The sequence below is a fragment of the Balaenoptera borealis genome (genome assembly GCF_965194805.1).
Source record: "Balaenoptera borealis genome assembly, chromosome: 3".
Lineage (NCBI taxonomy): Eukaryota > Metazoa > Chordata > Mammalia > Artiodactyla > Balaenopteridae > Balaenoptera > Balaenoptera borealis.
In genome coordinates, this window is record NC_138866.1 from 110,116,088 (window position 1) to 110,141,780 (window position 25,693).

At 34.4% G+C, this 25,693-nt stretch overlaps 1 protein-coding gene across 6 annotated transcripts in view; it reads right to left on the minus strand.

The window, feature by feature from the left end:
* Window positions 1-3,356: 3,356 nt before the first annotated feature.
* The window catches only part of VPS13C (vacuolar protein sorting 13 homolog C), a 182,797-nt gene continuing 160,460 nt past the window's right edge, over window positions 3,357-25,693 (minus strand). For 3 of the 6 annotated variants that reach the window (XM_082387988.1, XM_082387985.1, XM_082387984.1), the window contains 12 exons: window positions 24,372-24,511; window positions 22,347-22,428; window positions 21,260-21,373; window positions 19,555-19,630; window positions 18,981-19,144; window positions 17,713-17,758; window positions 15,985-16,108; window positions 15,349-15,463; window positions 10,467-10,555; window positions 6,970-7,093; window positions 5,551-5,634; window positions 3,357-5,241 (listed from right to left, as the gene is read on the minus strand). In XM_082387988.1, the coding sequence (XP_082244114.1) occupies window positions 5,140-5,241; window positions 5,551-5,634; window positions 6,970-7,093; window positions 10,467-10,555; window positions 15,349-15,463; window positions 15,985-16,108; window positions 17,713-17,758; window positions 18,981-19,144; window positions 19,555-19,630; window positions 21,260-21,373; window positions 22,347-22,428; window positions 24,372-24,511 (1,260 nt within the window). In that variant the 3' untranslated portion in view covers window positions 3,357-5,139. The other 3 variants (XM_082387989.1, XM_082387987.1, XM_082387986.1) reach the window with 1 other exon arrangement.

The window sequence follows — 25,693 nt, forward strand, 5'->3', positions numbered from 1 at the left end:
AGAAGCTGGTAGGTGATGAATCCTAATTTCTGCTTCTATCTCACCATAGGATTTTGGGTAAATTATTTAGTGTCTTGTTTCTGTCCCATCTCTAAGATTAATTTTATATTGATGGTATAATGTAGAGGTTGATGTTCTTCTGTAAAGGTTCAGAGAGTAAATATTTTAAGTTTTGCTGGTCATATCATCTCTGTCACAACTACCCATTTCTGCCATTGTAGTGTGGGAACAGCATTACCAATGCAAATGAATTACCAATGCAACAGCATTACCAATGTGTTCCAATAAAACTTTACTTACAAGAACAGATTGATTATTTGGGGACTTCTCTGGTGGTCCAGTGGTTAAGACTCCGTGCTTCCACTCTAGGGGGAACAGGTTCGATTCCTGGTCGGGGAACTAAGATCCTGCATGACGCGCAGGGCACGGCCAAAAAAAAAAACAAAAAACAAAAAAAACACCAGATTATTTGGTCCATGGCCTGCAGTGTGCCAGTCACTGGTATAATATCTATTGATACTTAATAAAGAGAATTCAATAATATTCAGAGAGGTGCCATTAAAAAGAAAAGATAAAGAAAATAATGTATAAAGAAGGGAGGCTTAGAAGATGACAAAAGAGGAAAGCAGTTTGTGTGACAGAAAAACTAGTATTATAAGGTAAATGTTTTCTACAAAAACAAACAATAAGACCCAAAGACCAAGATCTGAAGTCTTTTTTTGATGAAAATTATTTATCATGGAACTTAAACCACAACTGGGGAAATTTAAGCATTATAGTCAATCTCTGGAGAAGTCACTTGGTCATTCTTCAAGATAAAAATAATACTAAAGAATTAAATCTTCTTTACTATCCACCTAGAGGATCATGTTGGCTTATTTCATTACCATTCTAATTATTTTCACACTAGAGGTCAATTCTAAAAACTTTTCATCCACCAGATATTTACTTAATTAATACACTAGGGGATAGGAATCATGACTATGTTCTTCTGTTTTGTTTTTTTCTCCAGAGTTGTCATGAATCTTTATGAAGCACCATCATATGGCAACATTTCAGTCTCCTACATGTCGATGTCAATGACTTTGAACGCTTTATCAAAACAATTTGCCAGCATAACTAAAATGAAACATTGATACGATCTGAAGAGGGAAGAAAATCCTGTTGTTCCTCATGGCTTCTACAGTTGATGACGTTTCCAAAATTCGGGAAGCAACTTTAATAAACTGATAATTTTGAGGTTATACAGATTTACGATTTCTTATCTAACCCCTGGGACCAGATGTGTTTCACAATACAGAATTTTTCTAATTTTAGAAAGGCAATACGGTTTGTATACCACATAGCTTGTACCCCTCCAGTGAAGTCTGGAGCAGCACCTCATAATCAAATACATTAATTTTGCTACAGCCAAACTCATTTACACAAACAGAATAAAGACCACAAACAGCCTCATGTCAGTTCAGTTCAGATTTTGCTGTCAAATGTTTCTGTTGCAAACTTACAAAAAACCTTTTGGCTTTCAGAGCTTTTTCAATTTTTGAATTTTGTTAGGGACTGAGGGTATGTAAAAACAAAACAAACAAAAAGTTTTTCCGAAGGCTTTTTCAGTGCAAAGAGACGCTCAATGTTGAGTATTTGAATGATACAGCCTTGTAATGGAAGCATAAATTCAAGAACGATAAGCCTAAATTCTACTATAGGCACAATTACTGAGAAAAATGGGCTCCCTCTGTTCCAGGGAGTCTCAATTTCTTTTCAGAGTCAATACACACATAGCATAGAATCCTCTTTCATCAGTATTAATCGTGATTCTCAAACAAAAGGGCTTGTGCCTCAAGGATAGATGATTTTGATATGAGTAATCTCCTATCCCTTAAAAATCTTTGGTTTTCTCCCCAGTAAAAAGATGGTTCTTCTAGCTCTGGCAGTAATTGCAATTCTGTAATTTAACTGCAGAGCTCTTCAAGAGTTTGATTACTTTAAATCCAGAGCATTAATTTTTTAGTCCCAGGTGTACCTTAGAAATACACATAAACCACTGTTAAAAAAATACAGATGTCCAGACAGCACCACATCAATACATTTAGAGGCCCACAGCACCAGAAAGGTGATAGTCACCTCCCTTATACATAATTCAAAATAAAAACAATACTAAATCATGAAACACGTGTAAAGAAATCCATCCTAGATCAGATTTTTCTTATGAGTCTTTGAATCTTTTGCGCTTTTTTTCATTTTGATGCCCCTGTTTTGCTACATTCCTCAGGCTATTCTTCCTAGTGGATAACCCAGTACCGGGAAAGCCTTCAGACTTGTAGTCTGAGTTCCCAGTGGGACGGGGTGGAGGGCGGGAGACAAAAAAACAGAGAGACAGAGACAGATGGGGTGGAAGCCCCCCAAACTGCCGTGCAGTCTAAGAAAGGTTCTGCAAGGCCACTGAGGAGTCTTCAAGCCGAAGTCGGCTGTCAGAGGAGCTCCCTGTCTCCCAGGGGTGGGCCTGCCCAACGTCCTTGCCACCCACAGTAAGCGACTGATAGAAAGCATGGAAGACATGGCAAGTGGGGCCACAAATTCAAAGTGTGGCAGCTGGTCACATCTGTTCTCTGTATTCTCTCAGCATTGAAGATCTGTGCCACTGGTCTCCAGTGTGACAAAGGGGCTCCACACCCCCAGGAAAAACCTTTTCCTGCCTAGCGTCTTTTTTTAAATTTTAATTTATTTTTGGCTGCGTTGGGTCTTCATTGCTGTGCGCGGGCTTTCTCTAGTTGTGCATGAGCAGGGGCTACTCTTCACTATCATGCACAGGCTTCTCATTGCGGTGGCTTCTCTTGTTGCGGAGCACGGGCTCTAGGCGCACAGGCTTCATTAGCTGTGGCACGCGGGCTCAGTAGCTGTGGCTCGCGGGCTCTAGAACGCAGGCTCAGTAGTTGTGGCGCACAGGCTTAGCTGCTCTGCGGCATGTGGGATCTTCCTGAACCAGGGATTGAACCAGTGTCCCCTGCATTGGCAGGAGGATTCTTAACCACTGCGCCACCAGGGAAGCCCCTGCCTAGCACCTTTTAAAGCTCTCGGGAACTAAATTCAATATCCTGTGACAAACCATAGTGGAAAAGAATACGAAAAAGAATATATATATATATATATATATATATATACACACATACATACGTATATGTGTATAACAGAGTCACTTTGATGTACAGCAGAAATTAACACAACATTGTAAATCAACTATACTTCAATAAAATTTTTTTTAAAAAGCTCTCCGTAACTATTAATCTAACTTCTCACAAAAAGTAAAAGCAAGTATTATTGAGTATGTAGCATAAACCCACAAAGTTTTCACACCTGTAAACAATACACCAAATGTTTTATTTCTCTCATATGCAAGCAGTTGACTCTCAAAGCATTTTAAAAAACACAATAGACATTATTGCACTTTACTAATGAATTACTTCTGTCCCAGGGGATTAAATCAAATGAAAATGGTACAATATTTGGAAGTTTATTTCTGAGCCAACTGAGCTGATGAATTTATGGGTTTCTATAAACTAATTTTTCTTAGTTCAATGTTTTGTACATGCCATCAGTACAATATAATTACTTAAATATTTAGGATATTGTCAATAGCTGTGATTCATATGAAAAATATAATCAGATACCTCAAATTCCTGATTAAGTCAGTTTTAAAAGACACAAAATATTAGTACACTTGAATAAACTGCAATTAACAGAAATTCTGTTTAAAGCTAGAAGTTCTGAATATAATACTTTCCTTGACAGGAAAAAAAAGTGATGTTGAAAAGGCAAAGACCGCCATAACATATCAAATATTTAGGGCATTAGTTATTATACCCTTCGTTTTTGTAGTCTACAGTAAATTTATAACTAGGAAAATTTTTTAAAGTTGTAAGGCCAGTCCTAAAAAACATGAATAAGGATAGCAGAAACATTACCACACATATCAACAAAAACAGAGCAAACCAAGTTTGTGCACAACTTCATTTCATCATTAATTCAGTGATTTGAAGTAAATGCCATGTTAAAAACCATGAGCAAATTTAAAGATTCATCCAAGGAAATTAAGTACTTTTGAGCATTTTTTAAAAAGCTTTAATAGGCAGTGCATCTCTGACCAGCACAAATGAGATGCAGAAAGAACAAAAATGAGAGTGTACGGAGCTGATTCCTACAGGCCTGCTCGCTCAAATGATACATCTACCAATGATTTTCCACAATGTTGTTAGATGCCTTACTTTATTTATATATAAAGCAGCTAGAGCTTTTTCATTATTCCTACTAAGCATTTAACATACATTTCTACGTATGCATTAAAATTAAGTGTTAATTATGATGCCCTTAAAAAATCAACTTATAAAAAACAAGTTCTGGAAATATAAAAATATTCATTTTTTTTCATGTTTCTGACTCTTGAAAAACTTAAAGTGCAATATTTTCATGCATCAGCACATTAATCATGCCATATAAGTTCATCTTGAAAGAGCATGTAAATAATTTCTAAAACTTCTAGAGAACAGAGTATAGATATTTTAAGGTTTGATTTTCCATTTGTCTTTATATTACAGTGCAAGGAGGAAAAATCAGCGCCAAATCAAAACATGTTTTTATTAGGAGAAAATAATGCTTTCATGAAAAGAAAATAGGAAACATGTCATGTCTCCCTTTAGTGGTTTTTCTTAAGTCAATCACCTGGTTTACCAAAAATGTTGTATCAGTTCAATTATTGAACAAAATATACATTTGTTCAAAGACCTGTCCAAAAAAGCTCTCACAGAACACTAGTCATTCTAAGCTCCTTTCTTATTTTTCAGTAAGGACTTTAATTAAAAACAAGCTTATTACCCTTTGTTTCACAATTTTAATGGAAATTTCACTCTGAGTTTAAAGTAGTATTTCTTTAAGGGTCTGACCCATCCAGGTGGCAGTGTGGAAGTGGACTGCTGTCATACACACAGCTACAAAATTAGAGCCAAAACTAAGGGGGGAAAATGGAAAATCCAAAACTAACTACTCTAGAAAAAAATTCCAAAACTAAAGGCTTCCTTGAAGAAGAGTGGTTTACAGACAAGACTGTGATTGGTTTTTCTCCCAGCAGCAGCCCCCTGGGATCTGTGATTAAGATGGTATTTGGGGCCTGAGAAGTTTCAGTGATGATTGCTTCATCAATTTTTGCTGGTATCTCATTGACCGTGCATCCTCAATGGCACAACATGCTGTCTGGAAAACAAAATATTTACCATGAATGGTAAAGACCAGTACAGGCTCACGTGGTGGAGAAAGGTACAAAACCAAGAGTATGAGCTCTCCACACAGGTCCAAAGACAAGAATACACAGTTAATACACGTCATGCTAAGACCCTTCTGCCCTGTTAAACCCACAACATATTATTTTAAGCATATATATCCATCCAAAGCTGTAACTAGTTGATCTTTTGGGAAAAGTAATAAGTATTGTTAATTATAACATTTTTATTTCAACTTGCAGTGAAAACACTGAGAGGGCATTCTTTAAAATAAATCGTTTACCTCTGCTGTGGTGACATCCTTCAGGTAAATTTTCTGAACATAGCCTTGACTGGCACTGTCTCTTTTTTGGAACAGACCTTGTTTCTGTTTCAAAAGAAACAATGACAGAAAAGAAATTATTATGGGGAAGAAAAAAAATCATAACCTTTAACTGAGTGCTTAAACGTCACTCTATTTTATAATCACTAGACGAACCAAATACACATATTCGGTATGATAAGAAATAAATCATTTTGGTACAAGGATAGTGGTTCCATATGTGAGTTGTTAGAATTTATGAAATTGGATGAGTATCTATCTATCTGCATAAAATGATGGCTTTCTGCAGGCAATGATAAATAGCCTACAGAAATACCACTTGATAACTCATCACATCTGACAAATCAAAAAACCCTTCCTTCATTTCCTTGGCCGACAGATAAAATTCTTATATAATGTAAAATGCACTGAGTCAATTCTCACCACTGATGTGAAAGAAAAGTGATAACTGAGGAAACTGTAATATACATGCATAGTGACACAATCTTTCCTAGTCTAAAAACTATGTTTCATATACCAAGACATTAAAATTTTGAAACTCTACAATGAGGTAAGGCTAAAATACAAAATGGAATGGTTTCACGGTAGTTTCTTTTACTTGTAAACTTCTATGAAAAGAAAGTAAATGTAAATTAAAGGATAATAGTACTTACATCTCTAACTATTGAATTTTATGATAAATATTTTTCAGATAGTTTCAGGAATAGAGATAACAATTACTGTTTAGGAAAAAATATAGAAATTACCATCTTTGGAACAGTAATTTCTAGTTTTTTTTAAAGGGGTGAAAATAAATTTATATCATATATAATAAAAATTATACATTTCAAAGTAAAGTGAGTCTACGAACTAAGCAAAAGATGGGGTATCATTTTTGCTAATTACTTGCTATATAATTAAAAAGTTTTTCCATAGAAAATGTAGAGGAAAGACATGAAAGCATTATTACATACTTAAAATGCATTAGCTTTCTATAAATGTCAAATATTATTAAATGTGAGTGTTTTAGACATAATATTTATAATAATCTCCTAAAAGCCTAAAATGGGGAATCTTTCCAGAAGTATCTAAGATTATAGCAAAATAGTATCCATATGAAATTAAAAAAAACCCCTTCTACTCAATAACGCTTTATTCTACCAAAAAGAAACCTAATTCTTTCAGTGAACAAATTTAATATTTCACTCAATGCAATCAAGGGTTGTCAGAAACTAAAGTACAGAACACAAATAGATTACATCTTTCCTTACTTTTCAGCATATAATAATAATAATACTTCAAACATTTTATTCAGTTAACTATAAAACAGAGTCAGAAAGCACTGGTTTCCATTCATTTAACAAATTCCTGGCTCTAAAGATGTGATTCATGTTTTCTTACCTCAACTGAAATTTTGAGCAGATTTCCATCAACAATAGGAGACTGTACAAAATCTTCAAATGGATATTGCCAGTCTACGGACACATGACCTAGGATTTCAACTTCCTTTATACACAACACTCGTCTATTTTGCAAAAGGAAATAAAAACATACAGGTAGTGATAAAGACAGTTAATTATTCTAATATTTCACTCTGCTGGACGGAATTACTTGCTCAGTAAGCATTATAACCTGGCACACTAAAAAATGTATGCTTCACATCTAAAAAAAAAAAGGTAACTGTCAAATAAAGAGCAAACATGGCACAGTAACAAAGCAGACCTTCAAAAATTCCCCTTCTGCCAATCTTGCAAAATTCAGAAAAGTGTCTTTTTTTTTTTTTTAACTGACCAGGAAACTGAAATCATTCTCTTTAAAACACATAAGGAACAGGCTATACTCTCATCTGGGAAGCAATAAAGGCAGAAGCCCCTGAAAACGTTTTACTTGGAAAATTATTAATTGCTTTTTACTGTCAATCACATATGCCTTCTAATCAAGAAAGAAATGTCACAAACCTCAAATGTCAGCAAAGATTCACGTTAGGCCTACTAATAAATATCAGGTTTGAACACTTTAATACTGATGTACTATATCACAGAGCGAGCATCCCATTTTACTCAACAGCAATTAAAAAATATTCACAGAATCCTTAAAGGGCATCCACATTGATTTCCCAGTGTGTGATTCAGATTTGTTACTGATATAAGTATACTTGATTCTAAAGTTTCTGTTACAGAAAGCAAAACTAGGAAAGTAGAACTGTTTATTCTACAAATGTCTATGGTGCTGGAGAAACAAAGAAGACAGGGTTTCTGCTTGAGAGGTACCCATAGGCTATAAGGGGAAATAAACCTGCAAATAAATGCTACAGCACAGTTAGATAAGAACAAGAGCAGAGTGTGTAGAAAATTCTTTCGGCACACGGGAGAGAGGGACTGACCGTGGTGATAAAGTAGGTAGCGTTAAGAGCTGATTCTTGAAAGGAAGAAGTTCTCTAGGTAGGAAAGGGGAATTATACTCTAGACAGAGGAAACAGTGCATTAACATATATAGGAGTACAAAAAAGGGAAGATTTGGGACTTCCTTGGTGGCACAGTGGTTAAGAATCCGCCTGCCAATGCAGAGGACATGGGTTAGAGGTCTGGTCTGGGAAGATCCCACATGCTGCGGAGCAACTAAGCCTGTGCGCCACAACTACTGAGCCTGCACTCTAGAGCCCGTGAGCCACAACTACCGAGCCTGTGTGCCTAGAGTCCGCACTCCACAACACGAGAAGCCACCGCAATGAGAATCCCGCGCACCGCAATGAAAAGTAGCCCCTGCTCACCACAACTAGAGAAAGCCTGTGTGCAGCAATGAAGACCCAATGCAGCCAAAAACAAATAAATAAACTTAATTAATTAATTTTAAAAATGTTTAAAATATATTTCTAAAAAAAAAAAAAAAGGGAAGATTTATCTGAGGAATGTGGAGGTCTGTAGCTGGACTACTGGATATATACAGAGGTGAGAAAATTAGCTTAGCGCCAGATCTTGAAGGATTTTTGTTTTTTGGTTTTTTTTGCAGGGGTCGGGGGTGGGGGAGGCTTTTAGGAAATTTTGACTTTGGCTGTGAGAAGAAGAAAGAGCTAGATTCTAGATGTTTATAAGGTAGAGTTGAATGAACTTGGTGACCAATAGGGTGAGGACTGATACAGACCCCTGGCACTATATTTTTCAGCACAGGTGCTACTGAAATTGCGGGACTGTGTTGTGCACCGTAGGAAGTACACCATTCTTGGCCCCAGGCTATTAGGCGCCTGCAGGGCCTCTAATCATTTCGACAACCTCCAACACCCCTACACATTCCAAACAGTCTCTAGGAAGTGGACTTCACCCCCCACCTCCTGCCTAGTAGAGAATCAGATGATAGAGCCAAGAGTTAAAGATAACTATTACAAATCACTGCATCAAACGCAATTCACCATTCTGATTGTCTTAAAACTCTACTCTTGACCATTGTACTCTTGAACAATATTATTGTTCTCCTGCCACCTTCAATCTCCTTCACTTTCTTCCTCCTGCACCATGTTTGCCAGAGTGCAAATCTTGGTCTTCTTCTGTTTAACATATTCTCTCAGGATGGTTTCTTAGATCTCAACTCCAGATCTTTACCCAAACTCCAATTATCTACACTTATACCTGTATCTATATGTCTCCTTGACTACTGAGGCACCTCTACTTTGATATCTCAAAGCTATGTCAAACTCATTAAGCTCAAAACAGAAACAAAATCATCATCTTTTCCCTCAAATTACTGTAAATGGTACTCAAGCCAAAACCCAGCACACTCATCTTGTATTCCCTTCTCTTCCATATTCAGTCACCCAACCCTGGTCTCTTAAGGCTATCCACTCATATCTAAGGGAGACTGTCATTGCACTGGTCAGGAATATTATTTTTCTAATTGCTTCCTGAAAAGCTCTATAAGGGATTAGATTTCAAATTACTATGATTTTTCAATTTATTTGAAGAAAAACAGATGTATAATGTACACATAAATATTCCTACCAAATGCCTAAATCAAACAAATACTGAAGTATTACATATTACCAAAAAAAAAACCACACAAAAAAACAAAAAAACCCACTGATTTCCACTGCTTAGTGCTGAATTACATAAAAAGTATAAAAACCATAAAAACTACTTTTTAGATTGTTTTGTGAGTATTTTACTTCTTAATTAATGGGCAAATCAGAAGACTAGTTAACTCTCTCTTAGAAACAGCTTGTAGGTTTAAGCCTGAATCCTAATGCTTTCCTTTCTCTCCTTGCCACCTAAATATATTTAAGTGCAATAGTAAGGAATCTAATGCAGATGTTACCTACTGTAAGTGCTTTGCCTTAGTCCTACAAAATACATAACTTAGAATGTTTTGAAAATTATTAACCTATAATTAGAATAAGTGATGTAAGGTAAATCTCAGGAAAATAAACTTAGTAGTTTAGTCCAAGCTCTTTTACTGGGAAAAATTATCTACCACTCCCAAAATACTTAGAAAAAACTGGAACACAAAGAAATAATACCATCCTTTTAAAAGGCATGCTAATCATCCAAAATAAAACCTAGTGAGAAAAAGTGATTCATGAATTCACCCTCCATAACTGGATTTATAATTCACATATAAAGGTATCACTACTGCACTTATAAAGTCTATTCTAGACTCCGTCTCTCAGAAGTTGTGTAACTTGGTTAAGCCCCTAAACCATGCTAAGTCTCAGTTTCAGCATCTCCAAAATGAGAGGGTCAGAATAGATGATCTCGAAGGACCTATCCAGATCTGTATTTCCATGACTGTATGACAATGAACATTTTGCAGTTGAAGCATAGTTATCTAAATCCTCTGCCATTTTAATCTCCAAAATTCTTATAATCTATATAGTTAGCATTTTAAAAAATGTCACTTGAAGTCAATACCTATTTGTAACCATAAGGCTTGTCTTCTTCCTTCCCAGAATAACACAGTGGTATCGGTAAGTCTCTCCTTCTAACTTTTTGATATGATTCTGAAAAGAAAAGAAGACTCAAGATTTGGGTTGTACATGCATCTAAATAGTATTTCCAATACTCTATATTAGCTAATCATAATAACAGTGCCAGTTAGGAAAAAATTATTAAAACCAAAAGCACAATTCTATAGATTGGCATGTGAAGCTAGAAAAATATTCATAGTGTAAATTAACTTTCACTGTGCCTTAAAAGACAAATAAGTATTAAACACTTACTAAGTGATCTTCTAATAAAATACATCTTGTTGCATAACTCAGAAGCTTTTGAATATTTACCAGAAATAATCAGACATTTTCATTAATATGAACCTATACTAAAACTGGACATTAACATTACAGGGGTCTTTACCCCCTGGGGTCCATGGAAGGACTTTGGGAGGTCTATGAACTACCATAAAAGAATATAAAATTTTGAAAATGTATTTCTGAACTTTTTTCAGAGGACAGTTCATACTTTTCATCAGATTTTTAAAAGGGGTCTGTGATCCTTCTCAAAGGTTACAAACCACTGATTTACAGAGAGGTAGATATACACATAATAAAATTCCAAGATAACTGATATTTAATATTTTTGAATATTTGGTCTTATACATTAAACATGCATGAGAAGTACAAGAGTGTATTGAATTATATTCCTGGTAGAAAAGAAAATTTAATGACAATCTTAACACAAACATGAAGAATTTCTAAGATTTCAAATAGCCGGCACAATTTATTACTAAAGACAATTACAAGCATAAAATAATTCAAGTATAAATAGTAGCACATTAAAATACATTTATTTTTTAACTATTTCAAAACTATTGTGACTTTAGTCAACACACATTAAAATTAATAAAGTTATTTTTATAATTAATGCTAATGAAATATTATTGATATTATATATAATAATTAAAAATCAGATGAGATAATATATATGAAAATATAAAACATAAACATACTTATAAGATATTAACATTTTATAACCAAGACTACAACATCAATATTATCAAAAGGAGAATATAATCAATATAATAATCACAAGCAGAGAAAGCACACTTGTTATTATTTCAATACTAAAATACATAGTTTTTTAAAGATCCTTGGTTCCCAGTCATTCCTTGACAATTACAAAAAACCATGAACAAGGAAGATGAATCCCCAGAGAATGGGGTCTCAACCTCGGAATGAGTCTCAGAGAGAAGTGGAGTTTAATAGTCACTTGTTTCACATCTTACCTGTGTGAATTAGCTAAAATCTTTTAACATTTATACCTTAATTCCTTTAAAGAGAATATGGGAAATGAATATAACAATTTAGTGCTTTTATTTTCAGCTTTGAAATTTAAATATGTTAAAATATTTAGATTTGAGATGAAATGTACAAGAAATACTACCCACTTTCCATCTTGTATGTATTTTCATTAGTTATCAGGCTTTGCACTTGAAAAAAACTGAAGCTTTTAAAGTGTATTTATCACCATAATACATTATAGAAACCTGGTTTCCAGCACTTCTAAAACCCACTACACTCTGAGATTCAGTCTTTGTGGCAGATTAGTTTATAAAATATTTACTCTCCCTTCCCAAAATGCAACTTGAAGAATTTATAATATTTAGCAAAACCAATTTTTTCAAGTAAATTCTAAGGAAATAATACAAGATATGAAAAAGCATTACGTTTAATGATGTTTATCACAGCATTCTTACTGTTAGTAAAATAACAGAAACAACTTTAATGTCAAGAACTGGGAATGGTCAAATATACGAGGTAAATTTACCTCAACAGACAGTAATGCAAGAATTAAGAATGAAGCATTTCTAAGAACATGGAAAAATATAATTAAAACAAAAAAGCAAGGAACACCATTTTAAATATTATATAATCATAACTATGTGAATCAAGATGAATATTAAATAAAAACTAGCCATATATATATATATATATATATATAAATATATATGTATGTGTGTGTGTGTCATGATAATTATCCTAGGAGAACAGAGGATAAGTAGAAGAGTATATCCTATGAAAACATAGTATATAATTCAGTAACTTTCAAAGCTCAGTATTAAATTAAAGAATACAGAGCAATACTCAGGAGAAAAAGAAAATGGGGTAAATCAAAAGATTCCCAAATAAATTATTTAGAATGTACCCACATTACAATAAGCACTAGGAGGACATAATTTTACGCTCAAATGCTCTTTAATATTTACACATTTTGTTATACTAGGTCCCTTAAGGACAGAAGTCTCCTTTCTTCTGTATATCCAACACAGTCTAGATTATCAAATACTTTGTACCCAACTAACTGATCACAGCAAAATGGGCAAGGGATGAAACAGCCTAAATTTCTTAATTATCCATGCCTACCCTTGCTACCCATGGAAAAAAGTTACCAAGTTCTGTTCTTAATGTACAATCATTCTATTTCTTCCAGTTCTCATATCTTAACAAAAACTACTAAATCAGATAAGATGACTATATTTAGCTAAAATAATAAAGTTTCTTGAAGCTTTGTGCTTACTGACATGCAGTTGTAAAAAGGGAAATCATGAGGAAAAGAATAACATAAAGAGCTAAACAATCAAAAAGTAAATAAAGAAAAAAATTTTAACAAGTTATAAGATCTTCCAGAAGTCTCATTAAAATTGTAATATATCCAGGAAAATTAAAAATCATTACTTTTACCTAAGAAGGAAGAATAATTATTAGTGATGATTTAAGACAGAATCTTGAATTAGTTACTGTGCTTGATTCTCACAGAAACTGTACGTGAGGCAACATTTTTGCCAACCCTCAATTATTCAGGCACAAGAAAAGTCTGTCAGCTATAGTTTTAGGCTAGTCTTTGAAGGTCATTCTTTCTTCTTTAAAGAGTCCTTGTTTTAAATATGAAGGATTCAATTTATTCTTTTGATAACTATCGTTTAAAAAATATATAATCCAACTGAACAGTTGTATGTTAACAGCTTCATTCTCTTTACATGTTACAACACATTAAACCTAAGTTTATATTTTCACTTTTGGGAGGAAGCATGAAAGTTGCTAGATAAGACACTGCTAAATCAAACATTTCTATCATTTGTAAAAAAGAAAAAACAAAATATAACTTATATTGAAATTAACTATGGGGCCACTAATTTCAAAATGATAGTTTATAATTTTTTTTGTTCTCATTAGGATAATGAATCCTCTCGCAGGATTTAAAAGCAAAAGTGGTTGGTTTTTAAAAATAAAGACATCTATAAGTCCAAAAGCCACATAAGTAAGCTGCTTAAATACATGTTCAACTTCTATTTACATTAATTAAAACTAATAATTGTCAAATAAGCATAACCAATAAGGAGACTTAATTTTTAAAAGGTATAAATACTAAAGGCTAGGAATATACATAACATAATTAGAAAATGATTGCCACTTATCTAGCAAGAGTATCAAGGAGTTAAAAAAAGAAAAAGAGATTAAGGAAACATATTCTCAAAATTCATGTGCCAACTCTTATTTGAGGTCTAAGGACAGACCCAGAGCAACTGATACTTCATTTCTTAAAATATATGCCCCAGTCAATAGTTCTGCAACTTGAGTAAATTTAGGTGATTTGTGAAACATATAATAGTTATGTAACTCTATCAGCAGGACTCACATAAAGAACACATAATAGACTGAACATAAGAATTGTTCTTTTTTTCCCCAACTTTACCAGAAATGCACATGAATACCATAAGAAAAGATGAAATTCTCAAAATGATAGTAAAAGTATCCACTTGTGAGTTCAATAAAGTGTTCCTTCAACTAAATGTAAAAGAGAGTTGATTTCCTATATCCTTTCATCTTTTATATTGACCTCTTATTCCTGTACAGTATTACCAGGAATATCACAATTTTTATCTGTAGTCAAGCCACTACAATAAAAAGTTCAGATAGAGGTGAGAAATGTAAAGAAAACTTCATTTTAATGGACTCTCACTCTAAATAAACCAGGACAGTCAATTAATACCACAGTTGGTTTTGATTTTTAAGGATGAAATCAAGTAGCAGTATAGAAAACATTTAGTCCTGTATTTCCAGTTCTTGCTGTGTAGGCAGAAAAAGAAAGAAAATAAAGTTAGAAGCATGCAGAAAGATAAAATATAATCACATACTATAAAAGTCAAAGTCTAAGAAAAATGAAGAGTCATTTTATTTTAAAGTCAAAGTAGGAAAATATGACTAATTTTATTTTGGAGGAAAGCTAGTCATGGGAGAATAGCAATTTACATATGTGTGTATTATTTAAATACAGTAAAATTAAAACTAAAATAAAAGCCAAAAAAATCCTTAAAAAAGTTTTTAAGGTTTAAAAAGATTAAATTGTACATAATCTTTTTTTCTCTCCTCCAGCTTCTGTTTACCTGAATAAATCTAGATTTACAATATAGTCCAAATAAATTAATTTGGTTGGGAGAAAAGGAAGAAGTGAAATTCTAGTACTTAGCTACAAAGCAGGAGACCAAAGTTAACAACGTAAACTAAAGGAGCTAACATACAAATAGTAATAAAGCCTATGACTTCTTTTAAGATTATCCTTTCTGCACTAAAAAGCTTTGATCCTGTGCAGAAAAAAAAATGATGAGTTACTCCCATTTAATACATTATGCTAATATAATAAAACAAATAAATAATCAAACTCTACCCTACCATTGTTCCCTGTGTCATCTTTAAAGAAGTTCATGAATCAGGAACTTTAGGAACCACCCATGAAATCCTGATCCTAGAAATCTTTAAAATTAAATTTCACTCATGACCATGAAGAATAGAATTTATACCTCAAATAAATCATAGCCCTCAGATTCCTGTCTGTCATAAGGGCGAATGATGCCGTCCTCATGGATCAGGCGAGGGGAACGGAGCCTGGTGACTTCCTCAGTTGATTCTGCCACCCTGTGTAAGGCAGCAGAGTAAGTACATATAAGAAAACATGTGAGAAACTTTCAAAACAATACAAATATATATGTGTTGATTAAACACTGTACTACATAACACAGTATATCAATATTTGATAAACACAGAGTAATTTTAAATAACTTGCCCAAAATAATGTGACAAGTATTAAAACCAAGTAGGTTTGACTCCAAGTTCCCCCACCTTTTCTTAAAGAAAAGAAAATGTCAAAATAATAAAGGCAGGGAGTAGGCCATCCACTCGTTGTATCTGTGGTGTCTAGCACACTGCCTGGCATATAGTAGGGACCAATAAACACTTCTTGAATAAAAGAGAAACTGGCTATAAAAAAACATCTCTTCTTATTCCTTTCTGGGGGCACTCTACCTTGTGAACCTGTCAGAGCTTTCAATTAGACTTTAAGGTCCTCACGCACAGGCAGAGTATTTAACCTACTTATGTATTCCTAGCAACAATTTGCACACAGACACATAGCTTGCACACAGTGTGCACTTAATTACCTCTGAATTCCTTGGAAGGTGCTGCTGGCCATATCTATTATTCCACCAGTTGGACGAGCCACCGCACCCACAAGCCCTTTTCCAATTCCTTTAAAGAATCCAGCAGCTCCTTCCTTTTTGGCACCTTCATAAAACCAAAGACAATGAAAGAAAAGAGATTTTAAAATAAGCAACTTTGAACTCAACAAAAGCCTAAGTCAAATACTGAACTGTTTTACCCAGGAAGTTCCTAGAATTTGACTTTCTAAAGAAGTTGAATTTAATCCTAACATGTGATACAACAGCAGTTTTCAAAGTGTGTTAAAAATGCAAATTATTAGCCTCCACTCCCAGCCAGTAATCTGTGCTTTAAGCCCCCAAGGTAACCCCAAGGCACACTCAAATTTTACAACTACTGATCCAGGAGTCTAGTCAGTACCTATGACTGGAAGATCTAAGAACTGACCAGAAAATATTGTGGGTTTTTTTTTTTTTTTTTTTGTCCAACAACCAGGAGATTTTTCAAGCAGTGCACTTTTTAAAAAAATATAAGAACTTTATTAAAATATAATTCAAATACTATATAATTAACCCATTAAAGTATACAGGTTAAATGTTTTTTATAGTATATTCAGAGTTGTGCAACTATCACCATAATGAATTTTACAAAATCTGTTATTATCTCAAAAAGAAACCCCATGCCTATTAGCAATCATCCCCCATCATTTCCCCCTAAACCCTCTTCTCAATCCTATGCAATTTACCTCCTTCCTCCCTACCCTGCAGACCTAGGCAACCACTAACCTACTTTCTATCTGTATGGATTTGTCTATTCTGGTCATTTCCTACAAATGGAATCATACAATATGTGGTCTTTTGTGACTGGCTTTTTTCACTTAGAATCATGCTTTCAAGGTTCATCCATCTTGTACTTATATCAATACTTGATTTCTTTTTGTAACTGCATAATAAGTTATTTGTAAGGATATACCACATTTTGTTTATCCATGCATTAGATGATGGACATTTGGGTTGTTATTACATTCTAGCTATTATGAATAATGCTTCTATAAACATTTATGTACAAGTTTTTAAAGCGAACATAGCTTTTTAATTCCCTTGGGTATATACCTAAGAGTGGGATCGCATGTATAAACTCTATGTTTATATTCAGTTGTCCCAGCACCATTTGTTGAAAAGGCTATTCTTTCTCTATGGAATTATCTTGGTACCCCTGTCAAAAATCAATCTACCATAAAAGTAAGGATGTATTTCTGGAATCTGAATTCTATTCCATTGATCTATATGTGTACCTATACGCCAGCACCACCTGTCTTAGCTACTTTAACTTTATAGTAAGTTTTAAAATTGGACAGTGTAAGTCCTCCAACTTCTTTCTTTTCTTCCAGATTGTTTTGGCTATTCGGGGTTCCCCTGAATTCCTATATAAATTTTAGAATCAGCTTGTCAATTTCTGCAAAAAACCTAACTGGGATTTTGATAGGGACTGTACTGAATAAAGTAATGTGCTTTTTTTTTTAATAGGATAAAAAAAAAGAGTCAACAGCTATTGATGGCCCAAGGGACCCTTGTCTAACTATGGCCCTGTTAAAAATAGCATCCAAAGTCTGAGACACAGTCTACTACTTAACCTCTTCACATCCTGAGGAAAGTTACGCTCATTAAACAACAATTTACCATGTATCAACTCCTCAGACTCTGTACAGGAAGGAAACGTTCTCAACCTACCTTCCACTGGCTTTGTTATTATTCCAGTCACTCCACCAACGACTCCCTGAGAGAGAAACCAATCAAGTCAAGTCCGAAAGGAAGGTGCTTAATTTTAAACCAACCACTAGAGGTCTCTACAGACATACTAGAAATAACTTTTTTTAAATGAGGACTTGACAGAGAACAACATGCACATATAAGTGAGCACTATGATTTTTAAAATATTACATCATAGCAAATTTTAAACGGAGCACTTTGTAGAACTTTAAAATAGACAGAGTAGAGCAGGTGAAAATTTTCTACATCTGACTCTGACACCAATCAGCAGTTGATACCATCTCTTTAAGTCTCAGTTTCCATCCATATCAGTAAATGAGTAAGCTGAGAAAATTATACATCTAATTATAAGTTCTAATGAGGTTACTCTATAATCTAGTGAAAGTACGGAAAACTGAAAATGAAGGGACCTCTGAAGGATAGCAAATATCCTGACAAGTAAAGCACTTTAGAGGAGACAATACACAAAACATTACAAATCACTGGCACAAACACAGCAGTTACAGTCTCCTGAATTATTTCCAAAATTTAAAAAATAATGTTTGTACATTCTTTAAATAACTGTCAAGTAACGGTAGTAACTAAAAATACCTGCATATTATATAAACACACAGAAAAGGAACTGAAGGATATATACTATATTGAAAAGATTAGATACCTCTCAGAAGAGGTGAGGGGTAATCAAAGAGTACTTCATAGCCTTACCTATGCTTCCATTACTCGTTTAAAAAAAGAACTCGTAAGTTCTTATTATTACCTATAAGGAGGACAGTCATATATTACCTGTATAATTAAACAGTATTCGTATATAATTTATAATACCTGTACCTAAAAAGTAGTGAAAGGTAGTTCCTGGTTTATAACCTGTAGCATGTATGCCTCCCTTCCATAGAAACGGTCGACTGATGATGACCTGAAGAATTCCTCCCCCCTCCAGTTACCTCCACATTCCTCCGCTCTACCTGCCCCCTCCTCACTAGTGCTAACCTGCCATCATTACAGTTTTCACTCCAGCCGAGTGCCAAACTAAGTCCAGGAATTGGGGGGTAGATCTGATGGTGATAAAGGGAAGGAGAACAAAAAAGGAAACAGAAAGTCCACAATTTATCACTACTGCTACTCTGACAGACCTTTACTCACAAGCAGTATTCCAAGTGCCAAACAACCAGTACATATTCTAAAGTGTATATAAAAGTAAGCATTTCTTGAAGATTCAGCAGGAGACTTACACGCAAGAAGCCCTTTCCCCCTCTGGCCAGGCTGTCACCAAAATCTTTAGGCTGCCGACCCATCTCTTCTCTTCTTTTTTGCTGATATTCTTTGTCCATTGTAATTGCTGCCAAACCTTTTCCAACAGAACCAGTGATTCGAGATACCACTCCTGCTGCACCACCTATCAAAAGGTCAAGAGAAGTAAGTCACACTGTTTCTTTAAAGAGCATTACCACAATTTACAGCATGCGGCTGCTTTAAACTAACAGGTGCTTACAATTCTGTCGCATATACAAAAATGCATTTATTTTTTCCATTTCCCACTTACCAAGAAGAGGAATAAAACTATTTAAAGTACATTGATTCAACACAACAAAGACATATTAAAAAAAACTCAGCAGGTCAGTGTTAAATTATTTTCCACTTAAGAACAAGGGAGCACATCTTTTAAAAGGATTATTATAAAACGAATCCCTCTTTTATTAAACATAATCATTTGTTTTTCATAAACAATGCATTTTATAATAACTATAATTAAAAATACATACACACACACACACACACACACACACACAAATATGTGATACATACCTACTGTGTGTCCAAAGAGACTTCTTACTCCAATTACTAACCCCTCAGCAAATTCTTCAGGGCCTTGAACAGCACCCTGGCCGGAAAAAAAAAAAGTTTGCTACTTAAAATTTAAATAAGTTTAAGACTTTGAATCTAGTATTTCAGGGTTTCCATGAAGATACAGAATCTGTAAAGATACATAAACAGTGTGGTGACAGTTTTCACCTTCTAACCCAAATACTGATGGAATACCTATTGTGTTTGAAGATACTTTCAACCCACATGATCTCAGCAAGCCCTTTAAGATGACAAAAATTGGAGAGGAGTAAATCACTGGCTTCAGTGACAATCTGAAGTTGGCCTCCCAGGACCAAGTGCCATCTGCTAAAGCAAGCCACACAGACAACAAGACTAAGAGCCCACACAGTTTTGGCTCTCTTGTTCTCCCCATTTATTCTCTTTGCTTTGTCCTTCTAAAACCCTCACCACACTAGGCTCCTGGATCCTTTAAATGGAGGAGAACAGGTTAGAGGAAAGCTTGACTATGAAACAAAGTCAGCTTTTAATGCCCCATTAGTCCTTTCCATAGTGGTGAAACAGCCTTGAAATGGGTCTCAAACTACCTAGGCACTCTTCTTTACAACTACATTAAATCCTAGAAAATGTGGGGATGTCTTCCAGACACTAGAAGTGCTCAATTAATTCTAACACAATCTTTTAATGTCATCTCTAGTAATTTAAAAAAATATATAAAATTGATATATTTGTTATTTGAACATTATTCAGTCCCCAGATACAATTAAAATACAAATTACTTGTCACAAAAAATAGAACATCCATTTTTCTATACTACACTTAAAATAAATAAAAGATCAGAATGGCCATCATCAAAAAAACTAGAAACAATAAATGCTGGAGAGGGTGTGGAGAAAAGGGAACACTCTTGCACTGTTGGTGGGAATGTAAATTGATACAGCCACTATGGAGAACAGTATGGAGGTTCCTTAAAAAACTAAAAATAGAACTACCACACGACCCAGCAATCCCACTACTGGGCATATACCCTGAGAAAACCATAATTCAAAAAGAGTCATGTACCAAAATGTTCATTGCAGCTCTATTTACAATAGCCAGGACATGGAAGCAACCTAAGTGTCCATCATTGGATGAATGGATAAAGATGTGGCACATATATACCATGGAATATTACTCAGCCATAAAAAGAAACGAAATTGAGTTATTTGTAGTGAGGTGGATGGAGTTAGAGTCTGTCATACACAGTGAAGTCAGAAAGAGAAAAACAAATACAGTATGCTAACACATATAAATGGAATCTAAGGAAAAAAAAAAAAAGTCATGAAGAACCTAGTGGCAAGATGGGAATAAAGACACAGACCTACTAGAGAATGGACTTGAGGATATGGGGAGGGGAAAGGGTAAGCTGTGACAAAGTAAGAGAGTGGCATGGACATATATACATTACCAAACGTAAAATAGATAGCTAGTGGGAAGCAACCGCATAGCACAGGAGATCAGCTCTGTGCTTTGTGACCACCTAGAGGGGTAGGATAGGGAGGGTGGGAGGGAGGGAGATGCAAGAGGGAGGAGATATGGGAACATATGTATATGTATAACTGATTCACTTTGTTATAAAGCAAAAACTGACACACCACTGTAAAGCAATTATACTCCAATAAAGATGTTAAAAAAAAAAGATCAATACCTGGAAGGGTTCATAGAATAAAGCTTCAAATCCTTCTGACAGACCTCTAATTAATCCAAATGGGTTTCCAAGCACATCTAAGCCCAATACAAGGACATACATCTGTTTCAAGAACTACAGGGAAAAAAAAATAAATGAAGTCCTTTGCAACTATTGTAAGGAACAACATCATGATGCAGTAAGAAAGTGGGATACTGACTAAGTTAAGTTTGTTAAAGGAAAGTGCTGCAGAATAACCACCATTATGACCATTAATTGATCTTTCACTATGTGCCAGGCGTTATGTTAATACTTTTACATGGGTCTTTCAAATTGGACAGAACTAAGGTTTGAGGCAAAGTCTGCCATTTGGCAGTTATGTAACCTTGGACAAGTCACTTAGTCTCTGTAGGCCTTCCTCTTTTCATCTATAAAATGGGAGGTCTATAATACTGACCTTGCATGGCTGAGCATGCATATTAAATGAATATATATTTCAATAACTGGTACTTACTTTTGTTCTTACCACTATTTCTATGAACTAGATGGGTTAAAAACAAAAACAACAAAAAAAAGAAAAAAATATCCTTATTTGAACATGTAAAAAACATAATGTCTATACACCATAAGAGAAAAGACCTGCCAGCAGAGGAAGGAAAGAGGAATGTCACCCTGGAGTTCCACAGTATAGCAATGGAACCCTAGTGCCCCAAAACAACTACTATGTCTGTGCATAGAACTCGAACCATGGAGAAACAGGCAAAGGGAGGAACCTGGCTTCCTCGCAATTCTACTAGACTATGCTTAGAAACTACAGTCATTGAAGGAATAAAATGTATTGGCTCCTAAGTTACTATTCTTTCCCAAAGTGGTAAATGTACAATTGCAAAGGGAAAAAACACTAAGGGAAACTTTTTAAAAAAGTTTATATGGGGGTGGGGAAAAACTAAAGAAATAGAAATTAATCATTCAAGAAAACTACTAAGTAATGAGATTGAGAACTGCAGTAAATTAGGTAAACATCACACACTGTACAATCACATACAAATCTTTTGTTTTGATATTTTATGAAGTATATTCCTTATGAGTTACTATGATAGGAAATTACCTGTTCACTGTAATGTCTAACAACACTCCACATGAGCTGATCTCTGTTGTAAAACTGATATCGAATTTCATAATAAGCAAGTCTGGGAGGAGAAAGTGTCAAAAGTACTAAGATTATTTTTTGAAAAAAAAAGAGACTTAAAATTTCAATGATAATCATTGCTAATTCACAATTAGGTTTGTACATATAATTTGTTTGCGATCTTAAATATTAGGATAACAAAACTACTATAAAAATAGTGCATTCTCATGCAAATCTTTCATAAACACATAAAGAGTAAAAAGGTTTAAAAAAGCTGACCATAATCCCCCCACACAGTGGATTTTTTTTAAAGTTTTTTCTTCTTCTCATTTTCCACTTTGAATTCTTTCTTTTCTGTGCAACTGAAAAATATTAAAACACTCTGTATGCATTTTTACACTCAGCATTGTGGATAAATATTCTTCTGTGTTTTCAATATTCTATGTAACCATTTTTAATAATGCATAGCATTCCAATATGTGAACGTGTCACAACAAACGATTCTTCCACGGTCAGACATTTTAAAATTTTGACATAATAATTAATGTTGCTATGTGTATCTTGAATATAACTTTGGTTGCATTTCAAGATTATTTTTTGGACCAAATTCCCGCCCAAAATAATTAATGAGTGAAAGACTACAAAAACATTTAAGGCTCTTGAATAGATCCCTTTCCACTGATACAAAGAGTAAAAAAAAAAAAAAAAAAGTGCCCATTTCTTAGATCCACCCCTCTCTAGTACTAGTATTTCTCATATTTTGAAAGCTTTAATAACTTGTTTTAATTTGCATATATTCTTTGATAAATAATAAAGCTAACCATTTCTAATATCTATTAGCCACTGTGTCTTCCCTTTTGTGAATTATCTAACATTGTCCTCTGGCACCTATGGCATTGGAACTTTTAGGTTAAAAATTAAGATTATTATCTTTTGTTATATTTGTCATCATATTTTTCCAGTCCTTTGTTTTTTAAGTGTTTTCATTGATTTTGTTGTAAGAGTTTAATTTTTATGTAGTCAAATCAATTTTGCATTTTTCCATTGGGATTTTTTCCATTGCTTTTAAACATAGAAAGGTTTCCTTTTATTCAGAGATTTGATAGCGATTAACTTCTATTTTTCCTTAGTCTTTGTTTTTCTATTTGAATTTTATGTTTAAGCCTTCAGTTCCTATGAAATTTGATAGTGTACAAGTGAGGTGAAAATAATATTAATGAATTTTTTTCTCCAGTACCACTGTTGAATATTCAATTCAATAAACATTCATTGAATTTGTATGTGTCTGGCACACACAAATATTCTTATATTAAATGTAGCAAGGAGCTATTATCTATACTTTGCCATATAATTATACTGAAATCTAATCCTGTTGCTATATATTTCTAAATATAATTCCTTTTAAAACATGGTCAATTTATAATATACTACTAAACTAATTCAATGTTTATACTATATTCATGTATTATCTAGATACTGATAACTGCAGAAGATATTAGACTCTTTACCTTATCTTTATGAGTAAAATAAGTATACCTAAAGGGCTTAATTAGAAAGGGACCAAATTATTCAACAATAAGTAGTAAGAGGGGCTTCCCTGGTGGTGGCGCAGTGGTTGAGAATCTCCCTGCCAGTGCAGGGGACACGGGTTTGGGCCCTGGTCTGGGAAGATCCCACACGCCGCAGAGCGACTAGGTCCGTGAGCCACAATTACTGAGCCTGCGCGTCTGGAGCCTGTGCTCCGCAACAAGAGAGGCCGCGATAATGAGAGGCCCGCGCACCGCGATGAAGAGTGGCCCCCGCTTGCCACAACTAGAGAAAGCCCTCGCACAGAAACGAAGACCCAACACAGCCATAAATAAATAAATAAATAAATAAAAAGAGTAAGTAGTAAGAATTATCATTTTCCTAAGCTAACATTCTAGCACAAATGGAGAGAATTAATATCCAGAAACATCATCCTGATACAAAAACCTCCCCAATACACTTTAACATAACTCTTACTTGAATATAAGGTCATCCACGTCAGTCAGAGTAGCACCTATGCTTTTCAACAGCAGATTGACAGAATGAATTGGAATCATTTCCTGGTTTTCTTGGTCTGACCCTTCATCGCCAGAACCCAAAGACAAGCTCAAGTGCAACTAAAAGAAAAATAATGTTCAATAAATGAAACTAAAAACAAAAATATTTACATACATAGAAGCCAGATCGTACAGATACAAACAAATGTTGTATCTTTCAATTAGAGTCCTAAAGAAAACTACTATTTGTTACTCAGTAAATTACACTGAACAGCTCTGATTCTCATATTTACCTTTTGATAAAATACAAATCAGTCTGTCCCAAAAATTGAACTATAATTTTATTCAAAGCCTATAAATACCATTGTGTTTATATGGAGGAGACCAAAACACTTTGCAAAAATAGCATCATCATTTTAAGGAGAAAAATGTGTCAACTGGCCCACAAGTAGTCTAACACTTGAAATAATGGCCAATCATTTATTTTAATCCAATAAGATAAACAACTTATGGTAACAACTAACAATAACAACTGTGGTATAATCATACAATAATAACAAGTAACAAGAACATGACAATTATGGCAACAATTAGCAAGTTCTAAACAAATTTTTTAAAGAGTAATAAGTTTTTCAGCTTCCACAGACCCTTCAACTCAGTACTTAACCATGAGATTTTCACATTCCCATTTAGCTTCTTCTACTTTGCGCTGCATCATCATTAGTGCAACAGTGCCAGAAGGCAACAGTACCAGAAGACACAGGCGTAAGGTAATTCAACATGTGTAAGTAAAGCAGATAACTCTCCCTTCTCATTCTGCCATTCTCTAGGCATTTTCCCTCATCAACAGAGAGCTCAACAGAGGGGACTTAGGGTAAAGCCAAGAAAGCCTGGTTGTTGAGTTTTTTTCTCTGATGTGGACTTTTGCCCATCTTCAGAGTCACAGATTGCTGGGATCCAGGAAAGGTAATCTTAGGTGAAAAGAGATCCAGCTTTTTCCAGGACAAAGTCACCATGGAATAAGAAAACGACCATGGTTCATGATCTTAATTATTCAACTTCAGGGCACAATTCCCAGTGCGCCTAAAAATACGTATAGGTAAATCATCAATCTTTAATACCCCCTAGATTATAAACTCCATAAAGTCATTTTACACCTTCCACAGCAACTTTGATAGCAGGCCTTCAGTAAATAATTTGTTGAAGGTACTGCTCAATCTCATAAAGAACTGATTTTCATTTAATAATGGAAAAGAAGTTATGCATAATACCGCATAAAACAATATCAATTTTAAACCTAAC